The sequence below is a fragment of the Aspergillus tanneri genome (genome assembly GCF_003426965.1).
Source record: "Aspergillus tanneri strain NIH1004 chromosome Unknown AapTan_2_pilon_pilon_pilon, whole genome shotgun sequence".
Lineage (NCBI taxonomy): Eukaryota > Fungi > Ascomycota > Eurotiomycetes > Eurotiales > Aspergillaceae > Aspergillus > Aspergillus tanneri.
Genome location: NW_022984629.1, coordinates 495,245 through 509,778, shown reverse-complemented (window position 1 = coordinate 509,778; position 14,534 = coordinate 495,245). Strand labels below are relative to the sequence as shown.

Genomic DNA, 14,534 nt, shown 5'->3' with positions numbered 1-14,534 from the left:
AGATCAGTGGGGCACTTCCTTCGCTGCAATGCTGGATAGGTGACAAACATCCAGGACATATTGCATAATTGCACTACGATAAGGCAAAAAATTATGTCGGTCAGCTGAATACGCGTATGAGCTAGTATCACCAATCTTATGAATAATAATGGGTCTGAGGTCTCTCATTATCTGAATCTATCTGGGAGAAGTCAAAAAAAAAAAGGTGAAAACAAAGGAACAAAGTCGGACCGAGAGGATGCCGAATAATGGGTAATATTGCTCTGGTCGACAATATATATACATACTAGTATAGAGTAAAATAAATTAAAAATTTTTTTTAAAAAAAAAGGAGGGGAAGAAGCCTCAGAAGTGATATTCCGAGCAGCCTACACAACCCCAGGAGTATACCAAACGGAACACACCAAGATCCGTACACAATTACAAGGCTATTCATTTCTCCAAAACAACCCTAAAAGTCAGTCGCTCGAGTCACCCCCTTCAGCCATCGTATGGTGTTCAACTCCAACCCGGGGCACCGCATTCAGGTCACGATTTCATTTCCATCGCTCCTCCACACTCTCTGATCGTGGAAGGATGTCAGTTCCGACAATAGTACCAATGCCCGGTTCCCTAGAACTCAGTGCTCCCGGCTGGAGTCACGGATATGCGCACTGTGTTGGTCACGGCAGCGTAGAATACCGACTACTGAAGCATCTTCGCGGCGCCCTCGAGTTTGACTGGGATATTTTGGCACATAAGCTTTTCCTGTTTCAACTGCATCTTGTCCCTCCCGCAAATGACTATCGGCCGTTTCTCGAGTTGTGGTAGTCGAACGTTGAAATGCATAGAGCTGCAATAGAAACAAGTACCCTTCGGCTTGTCCAAATGGTCGACTGGAAGTAGCTACAGTTGGATTAGAGCCAAGCATTCTACCTTCACCACTTTCAAATCAAGCTGAATTGTTATATGCTCCCCATTTTCAGTGGATGCCGTCTGCCTCGATGCCAAAAACGCCGATAGCAGCACTATATCCAAACGAAGGCTCAGAGTTGTTGCTAGAATGGCCCCTTTACTATGAAGAATACCGCCATCTTCGACGGCGAACCAACTTGCTAGTCCTTTGCGCCGCTGCGCATTCTCTACCATGTCGTGCACGCGCTAGAATGGCCGCTCCTTTGGTATGACCAGACGATGGTATCCTTGAAATCAGCTGCGAGGGCCTAGAAGTGGTTTCCGTCGAGCTCCATCGGATCTCTTTAGAATGTTTCGGGCTCTGGCAGCCCTGTCCCTGATATGGTCGAGTTCTGCCTTGGCTTCACCATGTGACTCGGCAATCCGAATGATTTGCGATGTCACCCCGCAATTTACTGAGTCCTCGAACAATTGATCCAGTGCATGGTTTGGGTACGTAGCGCAGATAATTTGCCCGAGTTTGGTCCTGCCATTATCACTGTTGGCAAGAAGTACCTTGATAAGTGCTACTCCAATATAGCTTTTTCCTGTTCCTGGAGGGCCCTGGATTAGCCCTATATTTCGCTGGAGGCAATTGACAAGTGCAACTGCTGGGCTTTATCAAGTGTAGAATTCTCATGTAGCTTTTTGATGTCTAATGGGCTCCTAGCGTAGACTTAAACATCAATGCTGTCATTTATCAGACACAGAAGATTAAATGAGAAGCCTGGATTCCGGCAAAGAGGGAGGGGGGATATCCCTTTAACCGATGCCATCCGACATGAATGGAAGAATGAAGTCCGAAAAAGGGAAATGGCCAATCCGTTTCATTATCTGAAGTTTGCGAAGTGTCGGCTCAAAGCAGGAAGAAGTACTCACGGGAACTCCAATATTTCTGGCCGGATCGACTGCTGCCGGCGCAAGATCGCTTGGATATATGAGTACTTCATGTTTTCAACGAGTAAGCATGACTGAAGCCTGCCGATGGTCTTCCCATAATGACACCAAACACTGCTCTCTTTCGTACCTTCGCCATTTTGGCCCTTTGAATTTTTGGAGCGCTGTGTATCAACAACCGTGCAAAATACCACATATTGACCAAAACCGATCAGGCAGGTAAGCCCACCGACCTGGAAGCTCTTGGACATTAACCATCAATTTTGACGTTCCTTTGCGGACATATTCGTGACGCTATGGGGCAGGAGGAATTTAGCCTCAAATTTGAAATCCCGCGGGTGGCTAAGGTACAATTTCCCAAGGGTAGCAGGATTGTAAACAATGGTCCTAACGTGGCTTTTCCTAGATTTGCCATTTTCAGGCCTTTAATTTCATCGTGAATAGCATCGAGAAGCTGTACTACGGTGTCCTCTCTGAGCAGGCGAAGGTTTCTATCTAACAGGCCAACCAAGCTGTCGATATTCCACTGGATAGGATCGATTCCGGGAAAGTACTCAGTGCGTATGCTCATTATTTCCTGGAAACTAGGTATGACTGTGATATTGCAAAACTCAAGAAAATCATTGTTATGGCGTCTGGCAAGTGGGTCGCGATGGAGAAGGATATTGGCCTCCTTTGCATGCGGCCCCGTCCTTCTGTGGATGTAATGTGTAGTTCACTTCCAAGTACAAAACGGTGTAGAAGCCGCACAAAGTGGTCTCAAGCACTGTGCAGCAAAACCTGCATTTCTTTGTTTAGGTCAATTAAAATATGTTCGAACCGCTTCGCCAGGATTCTAAGAGGATCTTAAACGAAAGTTCATGTCAGCTATGCGCGAGAACGCTCAGAGTGACAGTTCCAACCATGATACGATGCTTTGGTTGTGGCTGTTGGTGGAATGAACGCCACAGATGTAGGACAATAAATAATCTGCCCTTGTACGGTTGAGTCCAAAGAGGAAGTTGTAGATTGTCCCAACCGTCTGTTTTAGAGCCAGAGAAGATAAAACATTGGGATGCGAGATAGTCTCCACTAACGGGAGCATCTGCATATCGAATAGTCTCCTTTTGTTACTGTATCCATTTTCCCGTATTCCTGTTCGATGAGATCTCGAATGCAAACGCAGACCACCTTCCTTCCAGACACTGGATCACATCCTGCTGAACTCCGTCTATATCTATCAGACAGTGTGCCTCCTAGAAAATGATGGCAATATGCCGCCAAGAGGCCTCGTGTGCATAATGGTCAAAGGTATGTTGTCTCTCCACCTGCGAAAGTCAGCACCGAATTTGATATCTAGGAAGGTATCTTGATGTTGAGCCGGTGGCTACACTATCGATCCAACCGGTTTGACAAGCAACATGTTGGAATTTGCATTTTTCTGAACTTGCACTCTCCAATTCTGGGAAAGTGGTGGCATATTCTGACCTCGTGAGATTTGAAACTCGCTCGCAGCAGATGCTTGGGAGACTTATGCTGATCCATGACTAAGGCCTTGTATTAGACGTCAGCTAGCAAAGATACAGCATGTAGCTCTTGCTGTCCATGTTGGTACTGGTGACCCTTTTTCAATCAACATGAGCTCACCTAATGTCCATGAAGCTCGCCTAGATGAGATCTTTTGACAAAATTAGCGAAGATGTACCATTCTTCGTAATTCTAATTTGAGAGAGCCCGGGACACATCAAATGATCACAGGCGCGTAGAGTACTAATAAAAGGGCTATAAAAAGACAATAGAAGACTGAACGATAGAGCGGTAGAGAACAAGAGAAACATTGCGTTTGTGGGCCAAACGCACGAATTCAACTCAGGGAATGAACTCTCCAGTAAGGTTAGCACTAGCCATTAGTGATGAAGTATCAATGAAATTCTACTGGAGTAAAAAAGGAACTGGCCCTAGCTAGGCAAGATGTAGGTAATCCTTTGATATTCTGACAGGACGTTTCCAGTCAACTAAGCGTGGACATGCTGGAAACTCCTGTCAATACTTTCTAGATTAAGCAGGAAGGAACAGCTCGCTCATAATACAGAAGAGGATTGCCAATTTAGAGATAGAGGCAGCCACGTGCCGGTCCCCAACATCGTTTACAGTTTTATATAGAGAGAAGCGATACTCTGGCTAATACTATCGGATTATTATTAATGAAGTTTAACTTTTCTGCCGGGCCTCACTGGCTATGAAAGCGGATCCTATCGGATATATATTATCAACTGCAGAGGTCTCAACAGTAAATTACAACATTCTATGCAAGGCATTTATTCCTAAACTGTTGGAAATTGTGATAGTAGTATAAGTTAAAAGGAATAGAGGCTCTTAGCTACTTGTTCAGTAGATCGAGTATACATCATATTACCTATCCAAAGCATAATATTGACCAATTCATCGAGCTTTGTATTATGGACATTATTAAAGCAACATATAACTCGCAAACCAGCAACATAACTCCTCTCCTGGAATTTGTTTAGAGACCTAAGAAAGAGAAGGCACTAATTAGCTTCACACGCTAAGAGGATTAATGGCTTAACATTTGCTCAAGCATTTCTTGTCTCCCTGTTGCTTTCTTTTCTTTTGGTTTACCCTCGCTTATAATTGGTTAATGTATCCCTGCGATTTAGTTAATTTATAACTATCCTAATCAACTATCTAAGCATCAGCCTCGTGTTAGCTACTATAGATAGCGAATCAAAGATTCTAAGGTTTATATATTAAGGGACGACGCTATGCAATACATAGCAGGCTAGATGGAAAGTCATACATTATTGAACTCGCAAGTAATATCAACTAAAAGCACACGTGCTCTCTCTCTCTCTCTTTTTATTTTTGAGTTATTGCTGTACGTCAGCAAGACCTTTGGACCAGTGTTTAAGCTTAAGAATATAGTAAATATCGCCTGTTTTCCAGTTGCATATTTTTAATCTATTAAGCACCACTACAACCTAGTTGTCTTTATTACCCCCCTCTCGTTTAGCTTTTAGCTTGACTGTCACAATATCGCGGTATGGCCTATAGTACCACATAAATGTACAGATCCAAACCCGACATACGGCAGCTGCTGATCAACAGTAATCAAACAGGACTAGAACCATGGTAAAATTGTTAAATCCGCCTTCTTGGTATTTCGGGGGTATGACATCGATTGGGGTTATTGGCGTTGGTGGGATGTGATCCCGGAACCGCGGAGTATCGGAGAGCAGGTTACACGATCGGAATTACCCCGCTATTGATGCTGAGCTCACATTGGTAGGTGAAGAGGTGGCGCATCCAAGACAGAATGTGTTGAACAGTAATGCTCGTACGGGACGAAAAAATCTGTTGTCCTTTGCGGATTTTTAGGATGGTATTCCGTATACAGCCCGTATTTCTGCTCGAACTTGTTGAGAACTGGACCAAAGCTCGCCAATAAGCACGGTTCGTACGGCAATAAGTACGATTCGTATAGCTTTATCTAATCACAGACACGGCTATCGGATAACTAACATACTCAAAAGATAGTTAGATAACTACAGGTAGCGATTGCGTAATCCGATCAAAATAGCTCTCCATCTGTCCGAGCTCCAGTTATCCTCTAGACAGGTGACAACATCCCCACAAGCTTAAACGATTAACAGGTATGGCTTATCTATTGGAATTGGCAGAATGTTCCATACTTTTCGAAGGAATCACCTATATCGTACTGGTATCAGATACAGAGGAACCAGGAGATACTATCATGCAGCTACGTTGGCCCGCGGCTAGCGTCGCAGTTGATCTGCGACATTGACATTACAAATAATACAGGCATATCGGTGGAGATGACAGGGAGCGGGACACTCTATCCGATCTGAATGGTTGACAGTTGGGCTGGGGAGTGATTGTGTCATGTCTTTTGAACAAAACCGCAGCAGCTTCTGACCACTAGCAGGGTACCCTTGACTCATTCCACCCATTCCGCTTGGCCGTAGGCACTAGGGAGTACTAAGGTTGCGGGAAACAGACAAATCAGCTTACCCGGCCGCGGGGAATCCCCCTCAAGTAATTCGTATAGAGTAGGTCAGCGACATGCATACAAGCGGAAGTATCTCGTAGCATAACAGAACGCAGTGACCCGAAACCAAGGTCTCGAACAAAATGGATGATGGGACTACAGTGGTAGTGTAGCTAGCGACTGGATCCCAAATGTGGGAAGCCCCCGCTCTATGAGCATTGAGATTTTGGTAGTGTAGGAATTCCCGTTTGGCAGGACAGAAGGTGGACTTGCCGAGCCTGCCGGTGGTATTTCCCGTCCTCAGAGATTTGGAATTACCTTTCTTAAGACGTGATGATCAGGAAGATCAGACAAATCAAAGAAATACCTCCACGTGGATCACTACCAATTACTACCAGGTAAGGTAGGAGTACATCCACGATACTATCTCTATATGCAAGATCAGGTTATGATGCAATTTATCTGTTCCAAGGCAGTATCGGACTGTAACGAAACGACTGCGCAGGCCTGGTGAGCAAATGCCGGGATGGGGGAAACACACGCTGAGTGGCTGGCGGGCACCTCCCCTCCCCGCACGATCGTCTGGTGAACAGCCAAAGTGGGGCAAACTGTATCCGAGCCGGAAAAACTGCAGTGACTTTCGTGTATTGGCGATACAGGAACCGCAGCTGGAAATGCAGCTGGCGACATTCACCAATCAGCGGGCTGCCCTCCAATACGGTCCCTGTAAAGAGGACCCTCGGTGTTTCGATCCCTCCTCTTCCTCCCCCTCCACCATCGTTGAAATATCAACCAGTCGCCCCTCCGTTTCTCTCTCTTTCTCTCTTCTCCTTCGATCATCCTTGGCCTATTCCCTCCATCTCTCACTCTCCACTCACCTATCACAATGGCCGATCTTACTGCTACGATCGAGACTCCCGTCGCCAAATATGAGCAGCCGTTGGGCCTGTGGGTTTACCCCTCACTGCAAACTCAACCTGAATATGTTTCTGCTAACACAATTGCTTCACCAGGTTCATCAACAATGAGTTCGTGAAAGGTGTCGAGGGCAAGACCTTCGAGACCATCAACCCTACAAATGAGAAGGTTATCACCTCCGTCTACGAGGCCACCGAGAAGGACGTCGACATTGCCGTCGCGGCGGCTCGCAAGGCCTTTGAGGGTTCCTGGCGCAAGGTGACCCCTACCGAGCGTGGCCGCTTGCTCACCAAGCTCGCCGACCTCATGGAGCGTGATAGCGACATCCTAGCTTCCATCGACTCCCTCGACAACGGTAAGGCCCTCACCATGGCCAAGGTTGACGTTGCCAATGGCAGCGGCTGCATTCGCTACTACGGTGGCTGGTCCGACAAGATCCACGGACAGACCATTGACACCAACCCCGATACCCTGGTCTACACTCGCCATGAGCCCATCGGAGTCTGTGGCCAGATTATTCCCTGGAACTTCCCTATCCTGATGTGGTCCTGGAAGATCGGTCCTGCCGTCGCCGCCGGTAACACTGTCGTTCTCAAGACTGCCGAACAGACTCCCCTGTCGGGTCTTTACCTTGCCAAACTTGTCAAGGAAGCTGGCTTCCCCCCTGGTGTGATCAACATCATCTCTGGCTTTGGCCGGGTTGCCGGAGCCGCCATCTCCAGCCACATGGACGTCGACAAGGTCGCTTTCACCGGATCGACCCTTGTCGGCCGCACCATCCTCCAGGCTGCTGCCAAGAGCAACCTCAAGAAGGTGACTCTGGAGCTGGGTGGCAAGTCTCCTAACATCGTGTTCGACGATGCCGACATTGACAACGCCATTTCCTGGTCCAACTTCGGTATCTTCTACAATCACGGCCAGTGCTGCTGCGCCGGCTCCCGTGTCCTGGTTCAGGAGGGAATCCACGACAAGTTCGTTGCTCGATTTAAGGAGCGTGCTGCCCAAAACAAACTCGGAAATCCCTTCGAGCAAGACACCTTCCAGGGTCCCCAGGTTTCAAAGATCCAGTTCGATCGCATCATGGAGTACATCAACCACGGCAAGCAGAGTGGTGCCACCGTCGCCGTTGGTGGTGAGCGACATGGCAACGAGGGTTACTTCATCCAGCCCACTGTGTTCACAGACGTCACCAACGACATGAAGATCGCCCAGGAGGAGATTTTTGGACCTGTCGTCACTGTCCAGAAGTTCAAGGATGAGGAAGAGGCTATCAAGATCAGCAACAGCACCTCCTATGGTATGTATTCGCCTTCTTCGTGGGACCTTTTATCTAACAATCCCAGGTCTTGCTGCTGCCGTCCACACCACTAATGTCAACACTGCTATTCGTGTCTCCAACGCTTTGCGTGCAGGGTAAGTAGATATCCAATGAGCGTTGATGATATGAGGCTAATGGATCGCAGAACCGTCTGGATCAACAACTACAACCTCATCTCGTTCCAGGCTCCCTTCGGGGGTTTCAAGGAATCCGGCATTGGTCGTGAGCTTGGTTCGTACGCCCTAGAGAATTACACCCAGGTCAAGGCTATACACTACCGCTTGGGAGATGCTCTCTTTGGATAAGGGATTGGTTATGATTTAATGCATTTGGCACTGTTTTGTTGCTACAGATCAGCGATGATCCATGATTTCATCATGTAAAAACAAATTGAGACGAATTCATGACACTAGTCATTTTACTTCAACTCCTTGTAATTAATGGTGGGTCTATCGGCCGAGTATAATAATTCAACACCGAACCGGATCCCTTTCAAATCTAATATTATACCGTCACCAGAACCCTCGCAATAATAATCTAGTCAACAGAACACCAAAAATCCTAACATACGAGTTCAAACAACTAACCCACACTCAACTACACCATACATAACTGTCTGATACATAGGCAGGGATGAATTGTCCTGAGATTTTATTACTATGCCCCAAATACTCCAAAGCCGTGTTACCTAATTATAGCACTCAGACCGTTACTCGGGGTAATTCCTCCCACTGAACTCGGATAGAAACACCCCGAAATAGAATCCCATTGTGCTGGTTTCTACAACGACATGGTGTGGTATACAGTGGTTGTTTTCAGGATTTAATTAAATGTGGTACTTGGGTGGATAAGAGTGGATACAGCGGGATTTGGAGTTGGTATGGATTCTTTCTTTCTTCTGACTGGGATAGAACATGTTTGACAGTTCGATAATCTTATTCATAGAACATACACACTCCTCCCTCGGTCCAGAGTAAAGCAAGTCCTACATACTATCATTCTATAACTCACAATTTGGATTGTTGGGCAAATGCTTGATACCTCTCCGTCCATTTCGGCCCACGATACTCAGGAGCTGCCTCCGACGCAACATGTTCATGCATATCGTATCTAAAACAGAAACCGTTAGCCAACCAGCATACCAACTCAAGACGATAAACACTTACTCATTCATCTCCTCGATGGTCAATTTCGTATTCTCATCCTCGACGCGATATCGCTTACTACTCTTCTGACTGGAAAATCCAATCCGCTCTGAGATATTCTCTCTGGCACGGGCACTGGCCGCCTGCACACGAGTCGCCCTCAACTTCCTAATCTTCTCATACAACTTCAACCCCTCCCTCACATCCTCAGTATACGAGTACGCGCGACCAAAGATGAGTCCTAACGCTGCGGCATCCTCGATAGCCTGACATGCGCCCTGGCTCTGATCGGGGAGCATAGGATGTGCGGCGTCACCGAGGAGACAGGTGCGTCCTTTCTGCCAGTAGGGGTAGGGCTGATGTACGAATAGACGCCAGGGCTTGATATCGACTGAATTTCGGAACAGAGCCAGTAATCTAGGATCAAGAGTTGGGAACGGAGCGAGTAGTTGTTCGTGCGTTGCTTCGTGGTTCCAACCTTCTTCGGCGTGGTCGCTCATCACGGTCGGGAAGAAGCAGTAGAAGGAGTGGATTTCGCCGTTGCGACAGGGTGAAAAGACGATCTTGTTGATGCCTTGGCCGCCCCAGAATTCGATCGCGCAGTTCGGCGATAGATCGGTTAGGCCGAGACGACGCACCTCGGATGTCTCTACCACGCAGTGGTAGCAGGTCGAGGTGGATTGTTTGCGTTCGGGGTTTATGTGTAGTGTTCGGCGGATGGCGGACTACACTGTTAACTGTCTTTCTCTCTCTCTGTTGGTGGAAAGGAGATACTCACTCCAATTCCATCCGCCCCGATAATCAAATCATGTCTGGCCGTGACCCCATTCTTGAACGTAATCACGCCTGTCTCATGATCTACCGATTCACACGAATGATTCAACATCAACTTCGCAGGAACACCCTCACCCTCTCCCGTCGCCGAATCCATAAGCATTTCATGCATATTCACCCGATGAAACATGTTATACACCTGCTTCAGATCAGCTCTAGCCATAATCCAGACGGCGCAGAGCAGAGCATACATATCCCCATCGATCCTTATAATCCGAGAGATCATAAACATCCTGCACCTCGCCGGTTTCCCAATCATGACGGATTAATTTCTGCAGAATGACCGACTTCCCGAGACTGATATTGACGTTCCATTCCTCGAGCCACCGCGTGCCATTCGCCGCGCAACTGATCGATGCTCCGACTTCGCCGGCGTAGTCAGCACGCTCGTAGATGGTGACTTTATGACCTGCTCTGCGAAGAGACGTTGCTGCTGCGAGACCGCCTTTTGGTCGTTAGGTCCATCTGACAGATAAAAAAATAAAAAATAAAATAAATAATAAAAAAAGGAAGGCATACCAATCCCACCACCAACAACCGCAACATCCAACTGATGCCAGTGTCCAGAAGTCCCGACCATACTGGTGAACGAATTCTGTAAGGAAGATGTCTATCTGTCGACCTGTCTCACTTGATACCCAGAGTTTTTGGTCGAAAAAGACTCATAGTATGATTATATCGGGCGAGCGAACTCATATTTAAGTTGACAGCACTTAGCCCCTCTCTCGTCTGCTTATCATGAACCTTGTGCTGTGTCCTCGTGCTTCGAGTCGTCTCCAGAGAGGAGGCGGGCCGCGCACTGATGAATTGTAGTGGCGGTTAATGTCGGGCACATTGCAGGGAACAAACACTATCCGACATGGCGGGCCGCACACCCTGTCGTTGATGACGTCATTTCATATCGTCTCAACGGGTTGATCTATGATTGGCTTGGTTGGACTGTTTAGGTAGTCGACAACTTGTTTCTGGTGCTGAATCCACCGATTTGCAGTTGTTGTGTTCTAATATCTCACAGGTCGCGTGACTTACATTCCTTGCATTTTTTGGTTTTTTTTTTAAATATGTGTAACCTTCATTCCCTCGACTTGTATTCAACACTACGTATTAGTTGGATTTACCATAGCACTGGGTAATTCTGGACAAAAGTGTCATCCTCATGTTATAACAGCTGAATTTCAAGCTCCGGCCTGCCTAGATTGGATTATAGAATGGATATACTTGCCACCAGACCCCTGGTTAAATTTCTTAGAGATATATAGGGATTCCGGAGCCGATTGTCGTATGGGGGCATTCAATGAATTCCGGATAGCTATACCACAGGAAAATACGCATGTGGGCGTCTATGGAATGGACTGAAAGCGTGTTGCAGCAACTATCAATCCATACTCCCTGTCCATACCAGTTTATGCACAACGCAAGAGCGCTTAAGAATGAGCCGCTGCCAACATTGAATGGCAATAGCTATATGCTATCTTCCCGACTGACAGGATGATGGAAATAGCCCGACCTTGTGAGATGTCATTGTGGTCTACAGAACCACCACGTTGACCAATCGCTTTTTTAGGATGCTTACATCCAAGAGTGGAAGGCTTAACAGTTGTTGATTGTTCTTCTCGCTATCTTCGATTTTATATTCATGTACTTGGGGTATTCTACTAAGCTTAAATTCTATTCGTTGAGACGACAACTGTGGACATTATATAGTGAATTTCCTAACATTCTATCTAATATATTCTGACTATGGATTACCACAAATAAAACCTTCCAGGGGGAGAGCCCGCACCTAAACAGGATATGAAGGGGTTAGCACTATATCTGAGCATGAAATAGAACCCTTTAATCCAAAACAAAACAAGTTTAATTCTCAGACGATGTCGCTCTTCCAAAGCAAAAAAGGTTGCGATCATTGTATCAATATCACATCGGCAAAATGGTCTCGTCATAAAATAAAAAAAAACGAAGAAAATGAAAATCAAGTAAAGTACTCACCTTATAGATATGTAGACTCTGGGTCTGTCGTATCTTCCAAAGATGTAAGATGATGAAGAAAAAAGCAGATTGGAAGGACAGGAGCTACTATTTATGCTCAACTGGAGGTAATGTTGACTTGCATCACATCTTTGTTCTCTTAGAATTTGAGAGACCACCTGCATTGAGTGACGCCGAGATCCCTGCTTTGGGGCGAAAGAATTTCCAAAGCTATCGTAAATATCGAGTTAGTCCTTATTCGGTGTCCGTAGGAACCCTCCGATGCTCACTCATAATGACTGTGTGCTCTTCCATTGGTTACTATAGCTCTGGGCTAGGGGCGCTCCAATTTACGAGGGTGGCTTCCCTATCAATATAGAATTATAGCGGTCCTATAAACGCTATAGCATACATAGTTTAGCCCGCAAATCCATTTTAACATTGCGTAGAATAAAAGTCCATTTAATACTATCTTGTCCTTCTATCTCTATAACGTCAATAGTGCAGTCAAGAGTAGGAGCGATAGTTGTGGCCGGACCATCCACAGGCGTCATCCGTAGCCCCCCTGACACTACACACCCGTCTCTACCTTAACGGCGTTCATCCACCAACACTCATTTTCATCCAATAATGACTGTATCAATCCTCTTTCAGCAGTCTGTATGCTGGATGCAGCCAAATGTTAGTAAGCCAATTAACTAAATTAGCTAAGCCTCCTTTATTAGATCAACAGTTCCAAAACAGCGGATACTGTACAATTTCGCCCTCCCAGGAGTAGAATAGCTAAAGAAAAGCACCCAATTGCAGGACAGTCGTGCATTCTCGGATAGAATATGACTCGCTCATATATTGTTATTACTGAAGATGGCGTGTAGATCGCTCATCCCCGGATCATGGAGGATCATCGGGGATCATCGTGAGCAACCATGACTCATTTCTTGGCATGCTGTGTTAGGGCTTCGTTCAGGATGGGGTTTAATTCATCAAGTTCTCTTGACACCGCTCTTCATCTTTCTCGAAATATACATTATGGCCTCGAGGGAAATAACATGCCTAATTATTACAGACTTGAGTCTGCTAAACTTAGATTTCCCCAATCTATAAACTGATTATATGACTGTTGGCATACAATGGAAGTAAAGAATTTCAAAGCCCTGCATTTGCACAAAGGTAATAAGGAAACTAGCAGACATACGGAAACCCCACACCAGGATTATAGCCTATATACTAGAAGAGGATACAGATCTCATTTCAGTCTTCACAAGCCTTATTCTACATGGCAACTCGGAAAACAAGGTTAGAATTATTGTCCATATTAGCTCCTCAGCAAGTCTATTTATATCCGTTAAAATTAGCCGTGGTGCCTATGTATGACCCCTGCTCGCATGATCTTAGAGGTGGGTGTAATGAAGGTGGTCAATCATTTCAAACGGGATGCCCACAAAATCCTTTGTGCTAGCTAGATTAGACCACCCCTTTTTCGTAGCTGCTAGGGTGTCTTATCAAGGACTGAGCCCGTAGGGAACCTATATAATAAGCTATGTACAAAAAGGAATTGTTAAAGAAGGAACGAAAGAAGAAAATGAGCGCCACGTGTTGTGAGTCGTGCCAATGGCGCCGAAAGAGCCTGACAACGGCGACAACGGGTACAATAGGGACAATAAGGACAGCAGGGTCAGTAGGGTCAATTGGCCCGAGAGGTCAAGTGGCTCTATCTAACCCTTTACAATCTAATTTTCAAGTTTACCTAACGTATATTTGGGCTAAATAAGGTTAAACCACCGCTGGCACTTATAGTTGGTGGATTAACAATGTTTCATTGCTTCTCTCCAAAATCAAATCCCTGAATTGGGCCTCAATTGGTAGTAACGTATAAATTTGTTGAGGAGAACGTGAAAATTAGACGTAAAAATCTCTGACGAATTGTGGTTAGTTATACTTTTTGGCAAGGCACTCTACGGCATGTTAATATCGATCAAATTCAGTATTCTTGTTCCGAGTAGTCCCTTTAATATTTCTCTACGGACTAAATATTAGGGAGATGAGTGCTGAGGCTTTGGAAATGTTTATTCCCCCTAGTCTGACTGATTGTACAAATATTTGGAGGCAAATTTTCTTAAATATGGTTAGAACTTTTGACTTTAGTTTATTTCTACGAAGTACTACCTACGGCTTCGGAGGAGATTGTCAGATTTTTTTTTCTTAAATTTCGATCCTTACAAATTGCTATGTCTAATTCTTGTTTAGTCAGTGCCCCAAAAGAAACCCTTACCCTAAATCAGAAACTAAAGAAAGGATGTGTCAATGTTATTGATCTCACCGCATACAAGCCGCGTACTTCTGGCTTATTATCTTACCTACCTGCATCGTGGGTCCCCTACGACGAATTGATGCGCCTTGATCGCCCTGCAGGTGTTTTGTCTCTCTTCATGCCTTGCATGTTCGGCATAACCTATACGGCCGCCACTGTGCCCATTCAACCCAGATCTCTATTGATTATACGACGTGCAGGCGT

General features: G+C 45.8%; 3 protein-coding genes across 3 annotated transcripts; 1 reads left to right on the top strand and 2 right to left on the bottom strand.

The window, feature by feature from the left end:
• Window positions 1-684: 684 nt before the first annotated feature.
• ATNIH1004_000149 (uncharacterized protein) lies at window positions 685-1,128 on the bottom strand (the record flags this gene model as incomplete). The annotated part of the gene is made up of 2 exons (XM_033564872.1): window positions 685-885; window positions 916-1,128. 2 exons carry the CDS (start codon window positions 1,126-1,128, stop codon window positions 685-687), a joined length of 414 nt encoding a protein of 137 aa, XP_033430629.1.
• Window positions 1,129-6,722: 5,594 nt separating this feature from the next.
• On the top strand, window positions 6,723-8,377 carry ALD5 (aldehyde dehydrogenase (NAD(P)(+)) ald5; the record flags this gene model as incomplete). Its single annotated transcript, XM_033564871.1, has 4 exons — window positions 6,723-6,784; window positions 6,850-8,051; window positions 8,098-8,167; window positions 8,218-8,377. 4 exons carry the CDS (start codon window positions 6,723-6,725, stop codon window positions 8,375-8,377), a joined length of 1,494 nt encoding a protein of 497 aa, XP_033430628.1.
• A 702-nt stretch (window positions 8,378-9,079) lies between these two features.
• Window positions 9,080-10,631, bottom strand: ATNIH1004_000147 (uncharacterized protein; the record flags this gene model as incomplete). Its single annotated transcript, XM_033564870.1, has 5 exons — window positions 9,080-9,182; window positions 9,239-9,942; window positions 9,996-10,190; window positions 10,243-10,496; window positions 10,571-10,631. 5 exons carry the CDS (start codon window positions 10,629-10,631, stop codon window positions 9,080-9,082), a joined length of 1,317 nt encoding a protein of 438 aa, XP_033430627.1.
• Window positions 10,632-14,534: the final 3,903 nt, after the last annotated feature.